Source organism: Pelecanus crispus, chromosome 1, assembly GCF_030463565.1.
Source record: "Pelecanus crispus isolate bPelCri1 chromosome 1, bPelCri1.pri, whole genome shotgun sequence".
Lineage (NCBI taxonomy): Eukaryota > Metazoa > Chordata > Aves > Pelecaniformes > Pelecanidae > Pelecanus > Pelecanus crispus.
This window is the reverse complement of record NC_134643.1, coordinates 54,523,958-54,546,460: the sequence shown is the minus strand read 5'-3', so window position 1 is coordinate 54,546,460 and position 22,503 is coordinate 54,523,958. Positions and strand designations below refer to the sequence as shown.

The 22,503-nt window shown below is 39.8% G+C and overlaps 2 protein-coding genes across 3 annotated transcripts in view; one reads left to right on the top strand and one right to left on the bottom strand.

The window, feature by feature from the left end:
* The window catches only part of SCYL2 (SCY1 like pseudokinase 2), a 34,071-nt gene extending 33,326 nt beyond the window's left edge, over positions 1–745 (bottom strand). For both annotated transcript variants that reach the window (XM_075708253.1, XM_009493368.2), the window contains exon 1: positions 569–745. In XM_075708253.1, coding sequence (XP_075564368.1) covers positions 569–745 — 177 coding nt within the window. The remainder of the gene's footprint in view (positions 1–568) is intronic.
* Positions 746–6,130: 5,385 nt separating this feature from the next.
* On the top strand, positions 6,131–19,679 carry DEPDC4 (DEP domain containing 4). Its single transcript, XM_075723082.1, has 9 exons — positions 6,131–6,215; positions 7,233–7,659; positions 8,202–8,356; positions 8,908–9,094; positions 11,392–11,618; positions 14,445–14,587; positions 14,809–14,934; positions 16,982–17,060; positions 19,462–19,679. Exons 1-9 carry the CDS (start codon positions 6,131–6,133, stop codon positions 19,677–19,679), a joined length of 1,647 nt encoding a protein of 548 aa, XP_075579197.1.
* Positions 19,680–22,503: the final 2,824 nt, after the last annotated feature.

Here is a 22,503-nt window from a genome sequence, read left to right as displayed (position 1 = left end):
AGCACAGGGAAGGCACAACTCACTTCCTCCACAACCTCCTCCTCCTCTATCCCACGCCCTCCGGTTACTGCATCTCATACCTTAGTATTTCTAACCTCACAATTCCTGTATGGCAGCTGAGCAAAAAACTACAGTCTCTTTTGCTGAGAAAAAACGATGGCATACTTCATGATTATTTTAAACTGTAAAAAGCCAGTGCTGCTGCCAAAAAAAGCTGCGAGGTAAAACAAACCAGGGAACCGATCCATGTTAAAACAAACTTCTCCTGAGTTCAGTTTTAACTCAGATTAATTCTTGACCTCGGTCTCAAATTGTATGCTATGAATGCAGAACCACTTCTTTCTCCAACACTGAAGGCTTAAAGCAACTATCACCTATGTAGCTGAGAACTTTATATTTAAATAATGTTGAGTTCTTCATTTCATTTTACTTAAATGAACTTACCTTAAAACTACCCTTAGCGTTAGTCCACCCAGTTGGATTTTGCTTTTAAATGCCACTTACCACCTGCTACCTATCAGTCTGTTATCTAATGCTTATAAACTTAGGTCTTTACTTAACAACCCACCTGTTTTGTTGATTTTTTAGTTCCATTAAATATCTTCCAAGCCAGACCATTACCACCACTGGCAATATGTCGGCCAACATCAAATTCCCTGGTAACAGGATTTCCCATGACTGCACTGGTGACATCAGCCGTTACCTTTGTAACGGTACTCTTCAATTTATTCAGCATGGACTCCATTGTCTCAACTGTACACCAATGTATTATCCTACAAAGACAAGGAAAAAAAGCTTCATAGTCCTTTCACAATTTGTATTAACATAAGACACATGTTGAAAACTATAATATTAAAGGACATCTAACCAAGGATGCAGTAGGAGTAACCCACAAAAAGGATACTGAAATATAACTTCCAGGGCTTTGCAGTTATACATATTCACACTGCATACACACATCTGTGCACGCATGCCTGGGGATTATATGCCATTGCTTCTACTCCTCCTCCAAAACTTTTGAATCTGTTGATCATTCTTCCTTAGATCTAACAAAGCAATTAAGGACTGAGAAATTCAACCATTTCTTGAAAACAGGTGACTGAATAAAGCAAAGAATCTATAAACTGCTCCCATGAAGGGAAAGGTTCACACCTTGTATATCAATATCAATCAACAAAGAGAACCAAATCTGAAGGAAACCAGGCTCCTTTAATCCCGGTGTTCATGGAACTACACATTTTCTGAAGCAAAGGATTGCTTAAGATCCCAGTCCAGCAAAAGAATAGATGTGTATTATACAGAAGACAATTAAAAAATGTGTTCTTTCCTACACTGTGCGTGTCAAAATACAAGCTCAAAATTCAGTATTTTACCCATCAGACTGCTGACATTACTACTTGTATGACCTAAGTATTAATGAGCTATCAGCTGCTGCAGAGGAAGGAAACAATAAAACATATTTTTATGCTTTACAATTTTAACAAAATTGTACAAGGAAGTTTTTTACATCACCTTCCAAATTTAAGTGCTAAAAGACCATGGCAGCTTGCAATTTAGTTTGCCTTCCCCTCTAGTGTGTACTTCCACAGTTTCCTAAGTTGTCATAATTAGTGCCAAAAAATCTGACTTGCCTATTCTGCCAGAAGTTCTGAAGCCTATGTCCCATTTATACAATTGTCTCTCTGATAACAGATACACAAGAAAGAATGAAGACATTAAAGAAACAGTGAAAAAAAAGAGGTAGACATTCATCTTCCTTATCAGTGTGAGCAAAGATGGAGAGAGAATGCAAGAAGAAATTATTTCCTGGAATCGGTATTATGTGGTATATTCAAAAGCAACATTTAAGGATGCTTCTTCATGCTCTCTTTCAAATAAGGTGTGAAGAGTACACATTTCTTCAACCCATAGTAAAATGAACCTAAGATAGTACATCAGCAAATGTAGTGAAATCTGCAGAAATACTGTTTTCATTTATGGCCTTATTTGCCCTATACTCAACTCATTGGCATGTAATTTGTGTAAAACTACAAATCTTTGAAAAACAGAGAATGTCATTCCTATTCAAATGGAAGGACAAGATTCTGTTGTGATGAAGATGTTTGCCAAGTCATGGTACCACAGACAAAAGAAGCAGAAGGCACTAACAAATAATCCAGTGAGCACTGGGACTAATCAGCCCCAATGTGCTTCTGATCAGATGTGAGGTGCTTGCCTGTATGAATTAAAGCTCTTCCCGCTGCATTATATACATTTATAAGGCAATGGTCTACATAGATTATCTGGTGTCTATTAATATATGCATTTATGCCACAGCTTTTTCCACATTCAAGACACAGATGGAGTTTGTTTCCTTTCCACAGCTCCTTAGTCTCACAAAACCTGTAGCAACTTATTTTTGACACCTGTATACCTCAGCCGAACTTGACTGAGATCAACCACACTAAAATTATTTGGACGTGCACACCTTCTCCCCCTCGTACTATAGATCTGATTCCATTAGAAAGCAGGAGAAATAACATGATTAGTATTAAAATGGAAAGACAGACTTGCTTTCTAAAAGAGGCAATAAACATACTAAACAAAACTTCTTAAAAAGTTATACGAGTTACTGAACAATTCAATCCAGTGTAGATGTGTGTAACAGTATTAATCTAGTCCTAAGCAAACACTAGCACAGTGCTGGAAGCAACGCAGCTATGCTGCTCTATCTTGACTATTGTTGCAGTTATATCCCACCTTCAACATTCTTCCATAGTGAAATGTAGAAATACAGTAATGCTGCAGCTCCATAGATATTTCTCCAATTTCCATGTCAGCTGAGCGACACAACTTTGTGCTACTAAATGAAAAACCAGACTAGGAGTTTTAAGAAAATATATTATAAAAAAGAAAGGTATCCAGCTGCACAGATCTCAATCTTGCAAATACTCAACTTTAATATCGGAAATAGTAGTTATGGCTTCAACGGGACTACTCAGGAGCAGAACCAGATATGACTACAAGTACGTCCAGGGTGGAGTCAGTCTGTTACAGGGACTGTGAGTTTTCAATATAAGAAGCTGAGTCTGAATACAATGAGATAATCTTAAGAATAATTATGTACTTTCTTGGTATGTATTAAGCATTTTGTTGAGAACATAGCTGAAAATAAATTATGGAAACATAGAATTCCTTTATTAAGTAATTTTATTACAGTATGTGACATTTTATTACAATATATTAATTTTACTTTATGAATTGTGCTATGGAAAAATGTATGCAATACCTAACTGCGCAGCCCAAGACCAAACAGCTATTAGACATTGGCTAATATCTCTGTATGAAGGAACTTTTCATTAACCTGATGAATAGGTAGAAACAAGGATCATGGAGTATTCTAAATAGCAGCTGTAGGTATTTCCAGCTCTCGGAGATTTTATTCTGCAGCTATTCCATGGGGCACACTCTATATCCTAAGGACTATAAAATCAATCCTAATGAGTTTAAGACAACCACAAATACAATTTATTTGTTTTTAAATCTTATGCTTTTTGCATTGTTTCATTCACTCCCTGCCATCAAACCTTCTCCAGTATCAATACAACACTTTGCAAAATTAATTGGGGAGATATTATGAAGAAAACGCATGTGCATGCATGTTCAAATTCCTTTGTATAAATCTGAAAGGGAGCTTCCCTACATAGGTGGTGGAAAAATGGTGTAGTATTGATTAAACCATAAGTGCCCTCTGCTGTGGGTGACAGACTAACTGCAGTGAGAAGCCTGGAAAAGCCACTAGGTGAGAATGTTAACAGCATTCCAGTGTCTGAAGGGTTAGGATTTAAAAAAAGCAAGCCTGGTAGGCCCTGTTCAACCTGTTTCTCTCCAGCTTGACAGTATGCAAATCACTGTTTAATTTAGCTACTGACTAAGGAGTACTGAGAAACTTCTTAATAAGCAGCTTGGGTTTTAAGTTTACGTCCTCTAACACTGTAAATTTGTAGAAATCCTCATGTCAACATCTGGACTGTAATCTGAAATAGTGTATTTTGCTTTATAAAAACGATTGTTATTACCACCTTCAGTAAAAACTCAACATATGTCAACAGGAACAATGTACCTAAAAAATCCACGCCAAAAAAAAAAAAAAATCTATTTTGGGTAGTATCTATAATACCACAAATCATGATAATTTAACCATATCTGAAATATGCAACTTTAGTTCTCAACTGTACAAAACCTGGTTTGTTCAGTTCTTTTAAGCCTGGACTACTACTTATAGAAAATTAACAACCATGGGACAATAAAGAAAGTCAGTCACCCACAATGAAACTTTCATTTCAAGTTAAAAGGTAATAAATGACAGAAGTACAAGATCTTAAGAGTAACAGTGTTCAGACAAGCAACACAGGATATGCAATAAATGTTTAAGAACTTTGATTTCTTCCTGTTTGAGAGTCATGGGTAATATTAATGCTACTGGTACTAAGTCCAGGAAACCTGGAACTAATCCTCAAAAGAAATCCGGACGGTCAATGTGTTGTTTTCATGAATTTCCCTCACAATCGATAATGGTCTTTATGCTGATGTACATCAGCAACCACATGTCAGCATGACAACAACCTGATTACTTGGCAAGGTAGTAAGCAACAGCCAACACAGCAATGAGGCAAAACATTCAACATGTTTAAATAAAAGTAAATCCAAACCACAGATTCCTCACCATTCTTTAATTCTCGCTCATGTAAAACAACTGCATGATTTAAAAGTACTGATTTATCCTTGAACTAATTCATAGCTTCATCTGATACAGGGACACAGGTGCACACTGTACAGGAGTGCATCATACACTCTGCCAGCATTTTGGCCTATAACAAGCTGGGATCCCCCTCTCTGATATAGGGACACAGGTGCACACTGTACAGCAGTGCATCATACACTCTGCCAGCATTTTGGCCTATAACAAGCTGGGATCCCCCTCTGGGAAGCAAGGCAGCAGGCAGGTGCATGGGTACTTCATGCCACCCTACCCAAACTTCCATCCTATCCATCTGACCCGGACAATGATGAATTCACAGAATAAACAGCTGCTAGAACAGCCCAGTCTCACCAAACAAAAGAAAAAAAAAAAAATCAGGCGCAGCCAACCTTTTGCGTTTGTTACAAAACCAACAGGAGGATCAAATGCAATGATGCACGGTGTAGCCGCCCTCAGTGCAAGTCACCTTCATAATTTCTATTCAGCATTTGGGTCCTGAGCTGCAACCAAAAGCCTACCAAAAACTGACGGAACGAGATCCACACGCAGCGATCCGTTTGTCGCCTGCTGACAGGAGAAACCTAACCTATATCCTGCACAAACCCCAGGGTTGTCTCTTGCGGGCCAGCCCTCCCGGACAAACTATTTACTGTTACTGACAGGGAGACCGGACTCGCACCGCTCCTCCGAGAAACCCCGCCAGCGGCGCGGCGCGCAGGGAATGCCCTCCCTCCCGCTGCCCGAAGGGCCGGTGACTCTGCTCGCTGCTCCGCGGGGCAGCCGGGAGGAGCCCGCCTGGGGCGGGCGGCGGCCGCGGCCAGAGGCGGGCGGCGGCGTTTGCGGGCAGGTGATCCGCGATCCGCCGGCTCGGGCAGCTCCCCGCTCCCCGCTCCCCGCCGGGCCCTGCTCACGCCACGATCGCGCCTCCCCGGGCGGCCCCTTTCCCCTCCACCCCTCAGCGCCGGGCTCCCGCGACCCGACACCGCCGTCCCCAGCCCCTGCGGAGCCAGCGGGCCCTGCCCGCCCCGCGCAGCGGCACTAGGCCACGGGCAGCCGCTCCTGCCCCGGGGCGCGGGGGACGGGCCTCCTACCTGAGCCCGCGGGAAGCTGCCGGCGCAGCGCCCGGCTGCCCGTCGCTCTCTGGGCCCGGCGGGCCGCCTGTCACGTCGGCTCCGTCTCTCGCTCCGGCCCCAGCTCGGCCCCGTCCCGCTCCAGCTACTCCATAGCGACGGCGACAGCCACAGCGCCGGGGGAGCGGGGAGGGGGGCGGCCGGAGCGCGCCTCACTTCCGCCCCGGAGGGGCGGTGCTGGGGCGGCGGCCGGGGGAGGCGGAGGGGGGCGGGAAGTGATGCACGCTCCCGGCTTCCGCCAGCGGCACCCGCCGCCGTGATGGCGGTTTATTTGACTCCGCGGTTCAGGAGGCTGCGGAGTCAGAGCGAGCTAGAGGCGCGGCGGGGGAGCGGGCGGCGGCGAGGTGGGGGAAGAGAGGCGTCGCCGTCTCTCCGCTGCCGCCGCTTTTTCTTCTGCGGCGCCTGTGGGGCTGGCGGCGGCTCCATGTCTCCCCGGGGAGCGGAGCGGGCCCTGAGGGGCCGGCGCCTGCCCGCCCGCCCGTTGGACGGGTGCCTTCGGCCGCCGGTGCCGCGGAAAGGGCCGTTGGCTGCGGGCGGGAAGGAGCTATGGCGGGGGCCAGAGGCTGTGCAGAGGAGAGAGGAGCTTCCTCCGGCTGCAGCCTCGGAAGTCGTGGTTAAAGGGGACGCCGCTGCTAGGGCTGGGCCTGAAGCTGTGTCCAAGTGTTCGGAGAGGTTGGGGGGCAGGCAGGTTGCAAATGTTGGTTTGTCGTCTGCTGAGCTGAGAGCGATCTGTGGAGGAGAAACCGGGGGCTGGAGGAGTACCTCCCCTGGGCGAGGCTGAGAGCTGGGACTGCTCAGCCTGGAGAAGAGAAGGCTCAGGGGGTTCTCGTCGATGTCTACAAGCACCTGAAGGGAGAGCGCAAAGAGGACAGAGCCAGGCTCTTCTCAGTGGTGCCCAGAGAGGCTTGTGGATGCTCCACCTCTGGAGATATTCAAAAGCTGGACGTGGTCCTGGGTGACCGGCTCTAGGCGGCCCTGCTTGAGCAGGGGAGGTTGGACTAGGTGGACCGCAGCGGTCCCTGCAAGCCTCAGCCATTCTGTGATTCTGTAATAAATTAATGTGTGTGTGTACATACGTACAGTATGTGTGGTAATAACAAAAAAGCCTTCCTTGCCTGTTCTTAGTGTCTTTTTGTTCTCTTTGGTTGACTACCCTAGTGGGTGTGAGTCAACTTACAAGAAGGACTGATTCATGAAGTATTACCTTTCTCTGTGTCTGTAAAGTTAAGCTGATCTCTGGAGAATTTTTAAATATATATATATAGATAGATAGATATAACTAATTTCACAGACTAAAAATATTTTTTAAAATGTTAAAGCTTTATAAACATCTGTAAAACTTCCTTATAAATATTTTGCAGATTTTGATGGTCCTTTTCAAGCAACTCAGCTGTGGAATAGTATTATTCATGCTCTTCACAGTCAGGTAGAAATCAAAAGACGTAGACAACATCTGAAAACATATAAAAACTGTTTCACCGGCGCAAATGCTGTTGATGTGGTACTGAGCCATCTTATGCAAAGCATGTACCTAAGCTGCAATGATATTTCTCGGCTGAAGGGAGTCCGTGTATGCCAAGCGTTGATGGATCACAAGGTGTTTGAGCCAGCTGGAGCAAAGCTTTACTTATTCAAGAATGAGAAAGAAACAGAGTTTGAAGACACAAACACTAGTCTCTATAGATTTGTAAATAGCAGTCTTACTCCTCTTCTTCTGAGAAAGAATACAGACAATCAGAGCTTATCTCCTGAGCAAATCTGCAAACAGAAGACAAAAAGACGTTCCAAGTGAGTTACTCCAAACTATTCTGATTTCTTTTTCTTTTATTTTTTTTCCTCTTTAAATGTTAAGGTGGGTTAACTGTAGAAGAAGTTATGTCCATCTAACCCAGGTATTGGAGACTTTTTGAAAACTATATGCCAGTTTTGAGAAATGTCATGTCTAAATCACAGATGCTGTCTAATACTACTTGGTAATGTTAAACTGCTTTGAACTGCTCTTTGTTATTTAGAATAGAGTCTGGCACAGTAGCATCAGTCTAGGAATCATTTTGTTTTGCAACTAGTTGTGCTGAAAGCTGAGAATTAGCATGGATGAGCTACTTGCTGGAAGCTGGTGAAAGAAATGGAACTAATAAACAGTATTTGGAATCAATATCCTTGCCCTTTCCACAAAGCAGATGTGGATGATTGGTTCTCTAGCAGCAGGACAGACCCCAGATACAATGAAGCTCTAAAGTCCTGATTTAACAGCAATTTAGGAAGTGACAGAAAGATAAATGTGTCCTGATTGTATTTGTTACACATCTAATTTTTTTTTCCCCCCTAAGCAGAATGAAGTGTGAAACCACACTTTCAAACCCCTTAGCATTAGAAGCAGCCGATAAAAAGAAGGTAGAGGAGCTTCTTCGATCAATAAATGTTCATGCATCTTTACCCCCAAAGATCATGGTTAATGAACCAACTCATCTGCTTTCAAAAAGAGGTGAGGATTGAATTTTTCTTTTTAAAACTTGATTGTTCTTCACTGTATCTACTTGGAGTGAGTAGCTAATTTCTGTTAAACAGTGCCCCTCAGAGTCCTAAATTTAACATGCCACTAATGACAAAATAGCTAAATGGGTAAATGCTCATAGTAAGTAAACTGAAGGAACCAAAACAGGATTAAGTTTTTGCAGGATGGTGCTATTCCGTTTATGCAAATACCACTTTAGAAGGAAATAGGTTTTAAGATTAAGTACATCTGTATTATATGATTCCTTTGCTATTCACTTGTCTTTTCTTGTATGTATTCCTAATTAGAGTAGGTTATCACTAATTCTAATATGATGGGGGAGAGAGATGTTCTCTTTAAAGCCTTCTTTCATAGCCTTCCTATTTTGATCCCTTCTTCCCCAACACAGAAACTTCACACTATGCTGTTACCTTGTTTTCTTTGAATACTTAAAACATTCTTGAGTGAGTAAAAACAAAGGTTAGTGTTTTACGTAAGGTCTTATTTCTGAGGGTGTTTTTTTGTTTGTTTTATGGCATCAGTAATAGAAGATGTCTGGAAACAGCAAACTCTGCTACGACTGCTGCAGTTAATTGATGTTCCACTTCTGGAAGATATCTTGGTGTCTTCAGTGAAGACAAAACCAGACTGTTTTGGCAAAGAAGAAGACTTGATTATCTCAAATACTTTCCTGGACAGAGAGGTTACATGTAGCTTAAACTTGCCTGAGTAAGTTACGCATCTATAAAATGGATTTGTTAGTAAACGCTTTATTTTACTCTTGATCAAAGATTTGCATTAAGTGAACAAAATAGACATCATTACACTTGTCGACGGGGGTGGCATTAGTGTACTTTGCTTTGTTGACTACTTTTCAGAAATGGTAAGGGTATTCACAAAAAGTACATGTTTAGGATTGGATGTTTGAGGATTTTAAGTATGCATAAGAACTTTAACTTCAAGTGTCGAAAATGCTTCTAGTTTATAGACCAGACACTTCACTCTTAGGTCCCTATAACAGATATTAGAACTCGAAAAAAAACTTATTCTGAGGCTTTTTGTTTGTTTGTCACTGTTCCTGGTGGTGGTGCTGTGAAGATGTAAAGTCAGTAAGGCATCTATTGTTAGCAGCAGAAAAGGAGAAACTAAGCCATAGCAGTGAAGAATGCTTATATCATGAGAATATAAAAGCGAAAGCATGTCATCAGTGCTCTTTTCCTTAAATGTTCTCTTATTTTTGTAGTGTTCCTGTTAATTGCGCTTGGGCTGATCTCTGTCTTAGCATGTACTTTTAATGAATGTGTCAAGGCGTGTCCCCTCATGTGTTTATGTCTTAGTAACGCTTATTTCTGTCAAATCAATATAATTTTTATCTGTTTGTGAGACTGAGGTCAATCTCTGTACCTGAAGAGACTCTTTCTTACAGTTTTTATGTATTCTTGCGTTAGAGAGAAAATACTAATATTTTTATGTATGTTTAGAGTTTTGTATAAGCTAATGAAACTCCTGGTTCCAAACCAGGTTTATTGCTGGATAGCATCTTAACTCCATGGGTTTTTCCTCTCAGAATGGCTTAATGAACACTGTTTCTTTTGAGCTTATACTTCTGTTGTACTTGATTCTTGGGTGATTGGTGGGTTTATGCCTCTTAAAATATCTCATACGTGATTCTTACTCTGTATTATTCTGTGTTAAGTGTCTCTAACATTTGGGTCTTTGCTAATATATCAGATTAGTGTTAAGAAAATTAAATGCTTGCTTCATTACTTTATTTAGTGGGGGGCTGGAGTAGCACCTCTGTAGACAGTATATTATTTAGGTCTGGCTTACAGCATGCCTGAGAAATGGAAAATTCCAGGTATGAAGAATACCTACCAGTAGTCTTACAAGTAGTTGTAGGATTGACTGCCCCCAATATGAAGGCAGGGCAGGAAGCATAATTTGTATCTCAAATTTTGTGTCTTCAGTTTTCAAATAGTGTCATGTTATGCTCAAAATAATCAAATACCTGCTCTCCATGTAGGTATTTAAAAGCTGTAATCAAATCTGGCTTGATTGCAGTGATTGCACTGCTTATGGGATCATAACTAAAGGAAAGTCATGATCATATTTCTACTTTACTGCATTACCCTATTTATCCATCCAAGAGTTATACAACCTTTGGCTGCAGCAGTTGTAACAAAAGTTCATGTTTAGCTGTCCAGCAGCAAGTTCAAAATCTTTGTTTCTGCTTTCCATGACAAAAATAAGATTCTGTGGATCTTAATATTTGCATCTTCTCACAAGTTATTGATTCAGTTCAAATTATTTTATATCTAGAGAGTCAGATAAAAGTAATTCTCCCTATGCCCCCACAGTTCTATAATTTTAGATTTCTTCTGTATAAGATGGTTGAGTTAGTGACTTTTTCCTCTGACCTTCCAGCCTCTTTGAACAGTGAGTTGTCTACCTGAACTTCGGGTTCTCATTACATCTTCTCTCCCTAGTTAAGTCATACAAATGCTTAAGAAAACTCATGCCTTTATAGTAGGTCATATAATAAACTGCTTCCACAGTCTTCTGGCATTTAAACTATTTTTATTTTTCTCTGTTTTCAAACTAATTGTCTTGTTTCACTTCTGTAAAGATCCAGTCCCTTGCTTTTTCACCCTGGTTAGCCCAGGTGGGTTTTCATTCTGTGTGTTGGAGTAATAGTGGGATGGTGTTTGGTTTTAAATACTAGCTGAATCAGGCAAGCGTCCTGGTGTCAGTGACAGTCTGGCATGATTGCACCTTGTTTTGATCTGGGCGTACCTCAGGTGTATTGTCTGTAGGTAGGAAAACTGTTGAAGTTGCTTATTTTGAGCAGGTCCTTGAACTACTATAGTGAAGTAAGTTACATAAACTGCTTAAAAAGCAACAAGTTCAATGCTGTGGTTCAAATATGTGACTTACCTGCATGGTCGTTTCTATCTAATTTTCTTTAAAGGATTAAATAAGAATAGGCAGAGCACTTTAAGCACTAAAACTAACTTTTCCTTCTACAGGCTTGACAAATGGCTCTATGCTGCAATTGAATGCTTGGAGTATTTCCCAGACCAATTCATAGTGATGGTTAGTCAGCAGTTACCTCAAAGCACTAACAAACCCAGCAGTCTGAATACATACAAGAAGATTCTTTTTGACATTATAATAAAGTATTATAGTCAAAAGAAGGACTCCCTTCTTGCCACTCAGGATCTCGATATTCATTCAGGAATTATAGAACTTATAGGTAAGAGCAACCTGGAACAAAAAATGCAAATGAAAGCTGTATAAAGGATGTAACTTACTAAGCATTAATTGACTGAATCATAGCACCATTTGCAATGCTATCGCAGATGCACTTTATCGGTTGGAAGGGAATGCTCAAGGTCACTAGTCAGAGCCGCTGCTCAAGGCAAGGACAAATTTCAAAGTTAGATCAAGTTGTTTAGGGCCTGGTCCAGCTGAATTTTGAAAACCTGCAAGCATAGAGATTCACCAGCCTCTATGGGTAATCTGTTTCAATATATAACTACTCTCATTGTGAAAATTTCTTACTGCTAGTCAGAATTTCCCTTTTTGCTACTTGTGACTAATAGCATAAAAGTAAAATCTTTGTTATAGAGGTTTCTTGTTAACCAGAATAAAGTTTTGGAAGTTCTGGACTTGGGGCTCTTTTTAGTGGTAGAACTTATTTAAAATGATGAAAGGGGCTGCTGAGATTGCGATTGAGGCTGTGACCCCCCCAAAAAAAACCTGCCGTACACATGCTCACAAGTAAAACAGAGGTGTTTAATTTAAATACAAGTTTAAGATTAATCCTACCCTAAATAGGCCCTGTTACTTCTTCAGTTCTTTAGGGTTTATAGAGTGTTATCAAAAGTTACAGTTTTTAGAGAATATGACAAGCTTACTGGCATAGGAGCACAGTTGGTCTGTGTAAAAATTGGAGCAGAGTGGTGGATTCTGTGGCCAAAACCTCATGAAAATACAAAAGACTATTTTTATTGCTAATACTTTGCTAAGGAGAAAAGAAATCTAATTATGGTAGAAGTTATGAAAGGGAAACTATTGCAAAATTACACAACCCATCCACAAAAAAAAAGCTAATTTGAAATAACTGACTTAACTACTGGTAACTTCTGCTAAATGCTCACTTAAATTAAAGACGTAGTTCCTATACACACTTTAAATACAAAACTGATATAAACCACTATTACAGAATATTACTAAATCGGAGAATCAAAACAGCCAAATCTGTAGGCAAGGGAAAACACAGTATCATAATTCTGCTGAATTACTCTAATGCTTTAGTTGCCTGTGGGCCTTTCCCTTATTAAGGGGGGGTTGGACGAGATGACCTTTAAAGGTCCCTTCCAACCCAAACTATTCTATGATTAAGTATCTGCTTGACCTAAACTACATGACTCGTGAATGTCCAGGGCTACTCTGCTTTCTTATTCTTCCTTTACTTTTGCCATCTTTCCAACTTGAGCAAGGCTATCTCACAAGCAATTTCTAATGCTTTATTTCTTTTTGATGAAGTGGTAGCCATAATTTTATCATTAGGAAATGATTCACTGTTTGAATACATTAGTCCGTTCTTGGGTCCTGAGCTGTGTTCCAGTTCATACTAGATCACTGTTAGGAGACTGTGCTTAACTATTTTACAACCATTTTTCCCCCTCAGTGCTATGGTTGTCAGTGCATAACAACCTGGATTCTAATAATAATTTTCAAGTAGAATCCAGTGGAGTTACTTTGATAAAGTGCTATTGTTCTAACTCTAGTGCAAGAGAGAGCTCAAACTAGCTATGAAAATCTACGTATTTAAAACATTTTCAAAGTTAATTTGAGAAGTACTGCAGTTAGCTAAAGTACAACCTCATTTTGTTATCAGTGGGTATATGGTTATAGCCATATATGGTTATAGCTGTATTTTCCTCAGTTATTAAACAGTTTGATTTAAGATGGCTGATAATACAGATTTGTTGTGAAGGCAAACATGCTGCTGTGCTTGTTGCCTTTAAAATAAACAGATCTAGAGTACTTGTGTTACAGATGAATGCAGTTGGTCGAACAAGTTCATGTGGTTTATTGAACCTTTTCACATTGGAACTTTTCCTCTTTTTTTTTTTTTCCTACAGTCTTTTAAAGTAACTCAGTAAAGCTTTCATTACAGAGCAGAGGAACTCTTAAACTTTTCTCTAGAAATGATTTAATTTCCTGTCTTCATATCTACACTCTTACCTGTTGTGATCATGTCCTTTGGCAATTCTCTTTCCTGCTTTTTTGTCTGCCCTTTTGGAAAAGGGTCACTTACTTGATCTGTTGGTGTTCTTTTTAAACAAAGATGGTTTCAAATGGCTTATGGTACACACCTGAAAGTCCTGGATTATTTCTTGTAAAATATAACCTCTGTCCCAGTAATAGGGCAGAGGCCAGAAAATCATATATAGGTTCTATTCCTGTATCTGCCCTCATCTTGCTCTTGCCTTAAGAAAGTTACTTGGCTTTTTGATAGTTCCTCACTTTGAAGATAACTAGCATTTATTATCTAAACTTTTTTTTTATAGGAGATTATTTCCACCTTATCACATTTTCTTGAGAAACTTGTAACCTAATGGCTTAAGAAGGGGGGGAGGGGACATACCAACAGACAAAGAAAGAAAACAAAACAACCCCAAAAAACCAAACAAAACCTCAAAGCAATGAAAAATTTAGAATTGTTCAGCTCATTAATTACTTTGAGATGAATCCTAGAATATAATATGTAGATGTGTAAACACAAACATTGCAAACATCACTTTGGTGTTTGCACATTGCACATAGAACATAGTAATGTCCTGCATATATTGTCCAAGTACATCTGTTCTCTGACTAGCTATGGGACAAAGGTTTTGAGCTTATATTGATTAAATGCTGTATTGAATTTTGCAAAAGGTTTTAGAAGTCACTGATAGAACCTGCTTTGTTTGGAGGGAAAAAACCTGGGATTAATATTGGAATTTAAATATGTATTCTTGACTCTGAAAATGAACAGTTGTACTGGATACGCTGTTTTACTCCATTGCAGAAAAAGGAAAAACAGAGCAAGCTCTAGAGGCTTCACAACTTTATTTAAAATTATTAGCACCAAATATCCGAGAAGAACTACATAGACTCCTGACATTTGTAGCCATTGCATCCGAATCTGAGGGCTACAAGTTACAAAAACAAGTAAGTATCTGTTATGTTTAGTGTGGGAAATAGCACTTCCCTATAGTGAAGCTAACTTTTTTCCCCAGAGTTAGAAGTATTCTATGTACTGCCTTCCAATGTCATTTGTTTTAAAACAAGTATCAGGATGGTCTTCCCACTGATAGCGTTCTGTTATACTTAGTCTTTGCTGACACATTGCAAGTAAATCTAATGCCAAATCTGGGTTCTTCTCTTTTTAGTTTGATAACAGATCGGTCATCATCAAGACTTGCACAAAGTTCATCTTGCAAAACAAGATGTTGTCAAAACCACAAAAAGAACTGCTGATTCAGTTTCTGATGGACAATCACGCTGAGCTCTTCAAGGTAGCATTTTCCTTACCTCATTGGTTTTGGCATTTAAAATGTTAAATGCCATGAAATGCCTTTTTGGACACAAGAGGCCTGAGGAGCAGAGTTTAATATTCCATCTGTTAAGGTTTCCCGGTACAGTCAAGTAGGGCAAGAAGCTAATTCAGACTATGGAGGACAGCTTTTCAAGAGCTTTGCAATTCTTTACATATAATATCCTCTGTCTTTATTTGCATCACTTGTGTTAAGAAAATATTTGAAGTATTAAGAAATTATTACAGAGGCTTTTTGGCACCTTGTTTCTGATGGCTGTCTACTAAATTTTTAGGCTTCTTAGTGTGTTTCTCCTTTAAAAGTCTGTCAGCTGACATACTCTGAGTGATATAAGATGGCATGCCCTGTTGTCCCAGTGTACATGTACAGCTTTAACAACTCTTAAGATTTCATTTTGGTATTTTGAAATGTTAACTTCTAAATTAAAGAAAATAAATACAAACCAAAATGAAGGCCTTTCTATTTAACTTGATCAGTTATGTAAATATGCAGTTATATTTTATAGTCTCCTTTATTTACGTTCCATCATATTGTCACACGTGTGAAAAGATGGAACCCTCCCAGACCTGGTATTCACTTTCTGAATTCAACCAGTGCATTAAAGTTGTGCTGCTTTGCTGCTGTTTTCCTCAACCATAAAATTCCTCATTGAAATGCTAAACTAGAGAGAGATCAGCTAACTCTCTTAGCTTTTTTAAGATAGCTATAAAATGCTCTAGACATCTATTGTCCAGTTACAAATAAGCCTTACAGAAACATTGATTTGGTTTCACTAAAATATTATTTTTAGTTCTTATACAATGCATTCATATCCACTTCTGACCTCAGTTAGAGACATGGGAGATTTTTAGTTTTTTTTAAATTAGCTACAGTTTAGTTTGAAATTATCAAGTGGTTACTGTGAGTTGTGTGTGTGTTAATATACAGCCAAAACCAAACACTGTTTTTGTTTGTTTGGTTTTTTGGGGTGGGGGTTTGTTATTAAGCATTCTGACATGAGGGTGTCCTGGTTTAGCCCCAGCCAGCAACGAAGCACCACGTAGCTGCTCACTCACTCCCCCTGCCCCAATGGGATGGGGGAGAGAATTGGAGGAGTAAGAGTGAGAAACACTCCTGGGTTGAGATAAGAACAGTTTAATAATTGAAAGAAAGTAAAATAGTAATTATAATAACAACAATATAATAATGACAATAATAATATTCAAAGCAAGTGATGCACAATGCAATTGCTCACCACCCACCGACCGATACCCAGACAGTTCCCAAGCAGCGATCGCTGCTCCCCGGCCAACCCCCCCCAGTTTCTATACTGAGCATGACATCATATGGTATGGAATAGCCCTTTGGGCAGTTTGGATCAACTATCCTGGCTGTGCCCCCTCCCAGTTTCTTGTGCCCCTGGCAGAGCATGGGAAGCTGAAAAGTCCTTGACTAGCATAAGCAGTACTCAGCAACAACTAAAAACATCAGCGTGTTATCAACATTCTTCTCCTACTAAATCCAAAACACAGCACTATGCCTGCTACTAGGAAGAAAATTAACTCTATCCCAGCCAAAACCAGGACAGAGGGTTAGGGCTTTGATTCATGATTGGAGATGAAGTCAGATCTGACAAACAACGTGCCCACTGCTTCATAGCACTGACAGCAGAGTGGATGGTGGCTCGCTCTTTCACAACTGCAGTTGAGAGCCTTCTGTATTATATAAGCTGCAATTGGGTCAAGGTATACGCTACAGTTTTTGCCGTAGTTCATTGGAAAACAACATCTGGAACATCTTGCCTCCTATTTCTTTGGCCAGAAATATCAGGAATAAACATGTATATGTGTGTTAGTGCAATTTGTTGAGAGACTTTAAATGTGTACCTAAATAAAGGTAGGCATAGATTCTTCTGCAGTCAGCTATGTGATTTTTTTTTTTTTTTAATTGATCATCTGAAAGCTTTAGTTTCTCAAGATACATAAGTATTGTTTTTATAACTTTTTTCTTCATTGGATTGTATTTTCAGACTCCTTTAACTCTTCTGGAACTAACTAGTAGGAGGCTTGAGAGTTTGCTAGAAGGACAAGATCCAGATATTGATTCAGGTAGATGATGTGATGCACGTTTTTATATAAACCTTTCTATACAAATTGATTTATCATCAGTTGACTATAATTTTGCATAGACTGTTCTTTTCCTTTATTAAGCATTAAAGTAACTAGTGGCTCATTCACCAAATAATTAAATTATCTTCTATAAGCAAAACACTGACCTCTGAATATTAGAGAACAAGGATTCTATTAATTGAACACATTACAAAATTTTTTTACCAAATAATTGCTTCTGGAAAAATTAATGGAAAATGTGCTTCCTGAAGTGACTTGCTTATAATTTGGTTTGTGAATTTGATGTGATTTTATATTTAGGAACAGCATTCTTATATTTCTGCCACAAGACGCCTAAAAATTCTCACAGAGCTCAGTAGTTTGAGGTTCTAACAGATGTCTTGAGCACAGACCTTGATTGTTTAGTGTTTTGAAGAACTCTCTTCCTTTCCTGGGTAAGCACAAGTTTATTAACAGCTTAAGATTTACAGAAGGGTAGTGTGGCCTAGAAGGAAGGCATTTGACACTTGGTGTGTATGTGGGATTAGTGTTTTCCAGCTCACTTCTTTTACGAGCTAATGTTCCATCTGGCCTTGCTGCCAAAAATATCTTTCAGCACTGTGATTAAAAGGGATGGCTTAAATAATTGAGTTTCTCTCTGACTCTTTAACTTCTCACTTTTGAGTTCTGTATTGCCAATGTGTTACGTGCTTAAACATTGAAGAGAAATCATTAGGGAACTGAATAATACTGTAAGTTATTGTGCTGTTTAATACTATATTTAATAGAGCAGCTGTCTGAGAAGTAGTTTTGGTATAGAATCTTTTCCCATCTGTGTTGGGTTCTGGAATGTGTCCAAATTGCTTCTAGTTCAATGTTCTGAGTATCGCTTATCATGTAGCCAAAGAATAGAGAGATGAGCAACAGAGGAAGGAGTTGCCTGTCTGCACTGTTGTTGGAGCCTGTGTGTTCTCCATCGGCACACTGAACAGACAACTGAAGTACAAACCCCATACTATATTCTCCCTACTAAGTTTTGGGGTTTCAATCTGTAAATGCATATAGATTCTATCTATGTGCTAGTTTGTTCTAGTTGTAAGCTCTCCAGCATGGCATATTCCTGTTTTCCTGTGTGCTTCATACTCTGGTGTCATTTTCCCTTTTCTCATAGAGGAGACAGAAGGAAAATCTTTCCTGAGAGCCACTGAGCATTCTTAGCTGGTGAGCTTCTAAAGTGCAGGTGGGAGCAGGAGGGAAGGCTGGGGGACCCTGATAAGAGAAGGAGTCTATTGTAGGAAGGTAATCTTTAGGTCTGCTGGAAATAAACATTCCTCAAAACACTGAGAGAACTCTGGGGTTGGTTTTAATCTAGTAAACCACTGGACTAAAGGATCCACCCTGAAGTTCTAAAGGTAATGTCTTTGCCAGAAGTTGTTAAGCTTTCAATTTTGAAAGAGCTATGTTTTCTTGATCTGACTCTACTAAACCATAAAAAGTGTTTCACATTTGGTGTTTGACAGACTCATTGTAAAAGAAGGGAAGGACAGGTCCACATGAAAATTCTGGCAGCTCAGGTTATTACCACTCTCTATGTGAAGGCTTAAGAAGATGGTGTTTGTACAGAAGGAATAGTAAGAATTTTTTCCCCTCTAGGCAATTGGCATTTGTTCAGCCAACTTGCTCACGAGTGTGTGGAGTAGCTGAATGCCAGTCTTTCCTCAGGCCAGAACTCACCTGTCCAATAGTGGGGCTTGAATCCTTGCAGGGCAGTACTCTACTGCATAGGTTCATGACATTTTTATAGCTAAATAGTGCTTAAGTTGTGTATCTCTTGGGCTCCAGTTCCTTGCTCTGCCCTCATCCTGAACTGCTGCCTGTTCCATTACCTCTGCTTCTGGTGCCCAAACCATGCTGAGCTGTCTAGTCACCTAGAACTTCCTGAATTGTATTTCTGAATTCAGAGGTGTGGTTCAGAGGCAACTGTTTCTCCAAAGTATTTATTCACTTGCATTATGTACTGGGCCTTGCTATGGATCTGATTCACTCACAGGGGATCGCTGGATCATGACAATGGCAAGGTGCTGTTCTTGTCATGTAGCACTCTTCATTATGGCTTCTGTTTGCAAGAACTGTATTGGCTTTTTGTCTTGCAGGCCTGTTTGTAATACAGAATAGTCTGTGATACTGCAATTGTGACACTGCTTTTCAATTTTCTATTTGCAATTAATGTTTAGATGTCCATCCATGCTCCATGGAGGACTATATGTTTCACGTTGTTTGTAAAGAATTCTAATCACATCTGAACTGGAACATCAATATATCTGTGTTTCTGATCATATTTTTTAATCAGGCTCTTATGTGTTGCATTACACTTAATCTGAACCTCTGATTTCTTACAAAGGCTTCACCTTCTGTCAGCGTGTGACAGCTAAAGAATATGAAGATCAAAAACAACAAACAAATCAGTATCTTCTCACACTGGTTCAAGAGATGGACAATGACCCCACTATTCCTTTGAAGCAGAAGAAGAAATTAATTAAAGAATTAAGAAAATACCATTCTCTCATCTATTGTAGTGGTTGTAAAACACCATGTGAATTTTGTACTCTAAATGGTTAGACATCAATGCAGCTGGCTTGTTTGTGGGTTTTGTTTTTTTTTTTTTAAGAAGGGGGGATGCTCATGATACAAAACATATTCTTCTTATGTCCTTAAATCTTCAGGTACAGGAAACTACAACTATCAAAATGACTATGCTGCTAAAAAGCATTAATTCTAATCAATGACTCTTTTAAGCAAAATGTACTTAATGACTTTTAAGTTAGTAATAACGGCACACTGCTTGTGCTGCTTTGAGTTCAGGGTTTGGCACACTTTTCCTTCTGTCCCACAACCCTGTGGCTTTCTAGCAGAGCCAAGACTACATTCAGAGCCATGCTTGGGTTGATAACCAGTAAGGTTTTTAATCTTTTCTATCTGTAGTTCATAATCTAACTGTAATCTAATCTTAAACTGTAGATTATGGCTCCTATGAGTATTGTAAAGGTGTACAATGTGTCAAAAATGTTAGGAGCAAGATTCATTAGGCAGGGAAGCTGTGCATGCTTGCCATCAGCAATGATAGCCTGTTACTCCTTCCTGGCTCTGGCAGACCGGGCTGCTGCTGATCTGGCAGTTACACAAAAGCAAGTAAAAAATTACATTTTGAGAAAACTTGAGGAATAATAATCTTGGTTTAGATCTCTTGGTGTACTTAAGCAATTTATTTTAACACGAGGATACTTTGATAGTGTCCAGTTATTTGTCATAAATACTTTGATAGTGTTTATGGATTCATAGGGCAAAGCTTAGAAAGCACGTTGGCCTATCTTGACACACTGATGCTTAACTGTACATTAACAAGGAAATGTTGATTCAAATCATTAAATAAATAGGCAATATAATGCTATAGGGGTTAAATGACTTCTTCCATCCTCATGACAGACATTTGATCATGTATTAGACATAGAAACGTAGACTTGAGATTGGAAGGGACCTCTGGTCTAGTCCTACTGCCCAACTCGAAGTGGAGTCAATTAGTGCAGGCTGCTCAGGGACTTTTCCAGGTGAGTTTAGACTAGCTCCAAGGATGGAGATGCCACAACCTCTCAGGTGAACCTGGGCCAGAGTTTGACCAGCCTCACAGTATTTAAACAAACAAACAAAAAAACCCAAAACCCCTGTACATTTAGGTAGAATTTCTTGCATTTCCGTTTGTGCCCATTGCCTCCTGTCTTTTCACAGGGCACCACTGAGAAGTGTCTGGCTCAGTCATCTTTGCTCCCTCCCCTGAGTCTTCTCTTCTCAAGGCTAAACAATCGCACCTCTCTCAGCCTCTTCCTTGTATGACAGATGCTGCAATCCCTTATCATTTTCATGGTGTTTTGCTGGACTAGCTCCACTATGACCTTGATGTTTTTTTATTGTTAATGTGCTGCTTTATGTATGTACATCCTCAACTGTATGGTCAAATTACCAGGATACCAAAGCTTTCTGAAAACAAGTGCTGTTTTCTTTTCTTTTGCAAATTGAAATGGTTACACTGTTAGATATAACCAACTATGGGCACAGGTAATAGTTTGTGTTAACTTGCATATTTCAAGTAGCCTTATTTAAATGACCTGGCCCTATTTAGAAGTCAGGGAATGCAATTGGAATCTTTGTCCACACGTCGCTGCTTATGCACTTGTTGTTTAACAGTGACTGTCCAGTGTAAAATAAGTAATTTCTGGAGGAGGAAAAGAGACCAAGTTTCACCTGTCAGAGGTGAATGCCCTAATTACTAGACTACAGGGCCACGTATTCTTTTTCTAGCCCTGTGTGGGGGTTTTGGTCATTCTCCCAGAAAAGGGAGCATGTACAGAAGTAGGTTATTGGGAATCGTAAACAGGAAGGTATTTCCTGATTACGTGCTTCTGGTGTTGAGTAGTGGGAGAAGTGGATTTTAGTTTGGGGTGGTTTTTTTCCCCCCTCTCTCTCTCCAGTCCCTTTACTGGGTCTTGCTCAAAATACTGAACTTGGTAACAGGGAGGGGTGATAATATAGTGATTTGTAGGCTATATGGACTTTTTTGGGAAGTTGTAGGCTAGGGGATTGCTTTGGGAAAAACTATTTTTAAAAAAAACAAATTCTTGCACTTTGTGACCCGATTAGAATTTTCTCATGCTAATTTAAAGATGATAATAAAGCATTGCATACAAAGCGATGAATCAGTCTGTCATTTCATAGTGCTTTCATAAGGACGAGGCAGCTCAGTGGGTGTAGAACCTGGTATCAAACAGTAAGGAAGTGCTTCAAGGGGACAGTCGGAGTTTATAGCTGCCAGGTACTTTCCTTCAGTTCATGGGGCAAGAAGTCAAGATTGGTCTACTTCTGCAAAGGAAAGGAAGAGCTCTTGAGGGCCCTGTTTTATTCACTTACCCTGACAGGAGGATCTACTAATTTTTAATCTTCTGTTGGAAGAAACACTATGTTTTACACTTAAGTATAAAGGCCTGGTGAACAGAACAAGTTTGATGAACTACAGATTACTGGTTTTTCATTGTTACACTTTCAGTTACATTCCAAAATTAGGAAAACTTTATTGGAATGTAGAAAGTTCTGTCACTTATTTTTAATGATATTTGACACAGAATCATCTGGTAGGGAAACTTGGACCTCTTGCTCATTTCTGTTTGTAATTTCTAGCATAGAGCTATCAAATTAATTGCCAGTATGAATTTGTATTTGAAGTATAAAACTTCCAGAGGGAAGAGTTTAGTCTACAGGTACTTTCCAGCGCAGTCTTACCAAAGAAGAAGTGATGCCACCTTCAAAGTAAGGAGGCTTACTTCTATTCATAGAGCATTCATGTTTGCTCCTACCGAGGAAAAGGTTCATTGTTGCTTTTATGGGAACAACATGC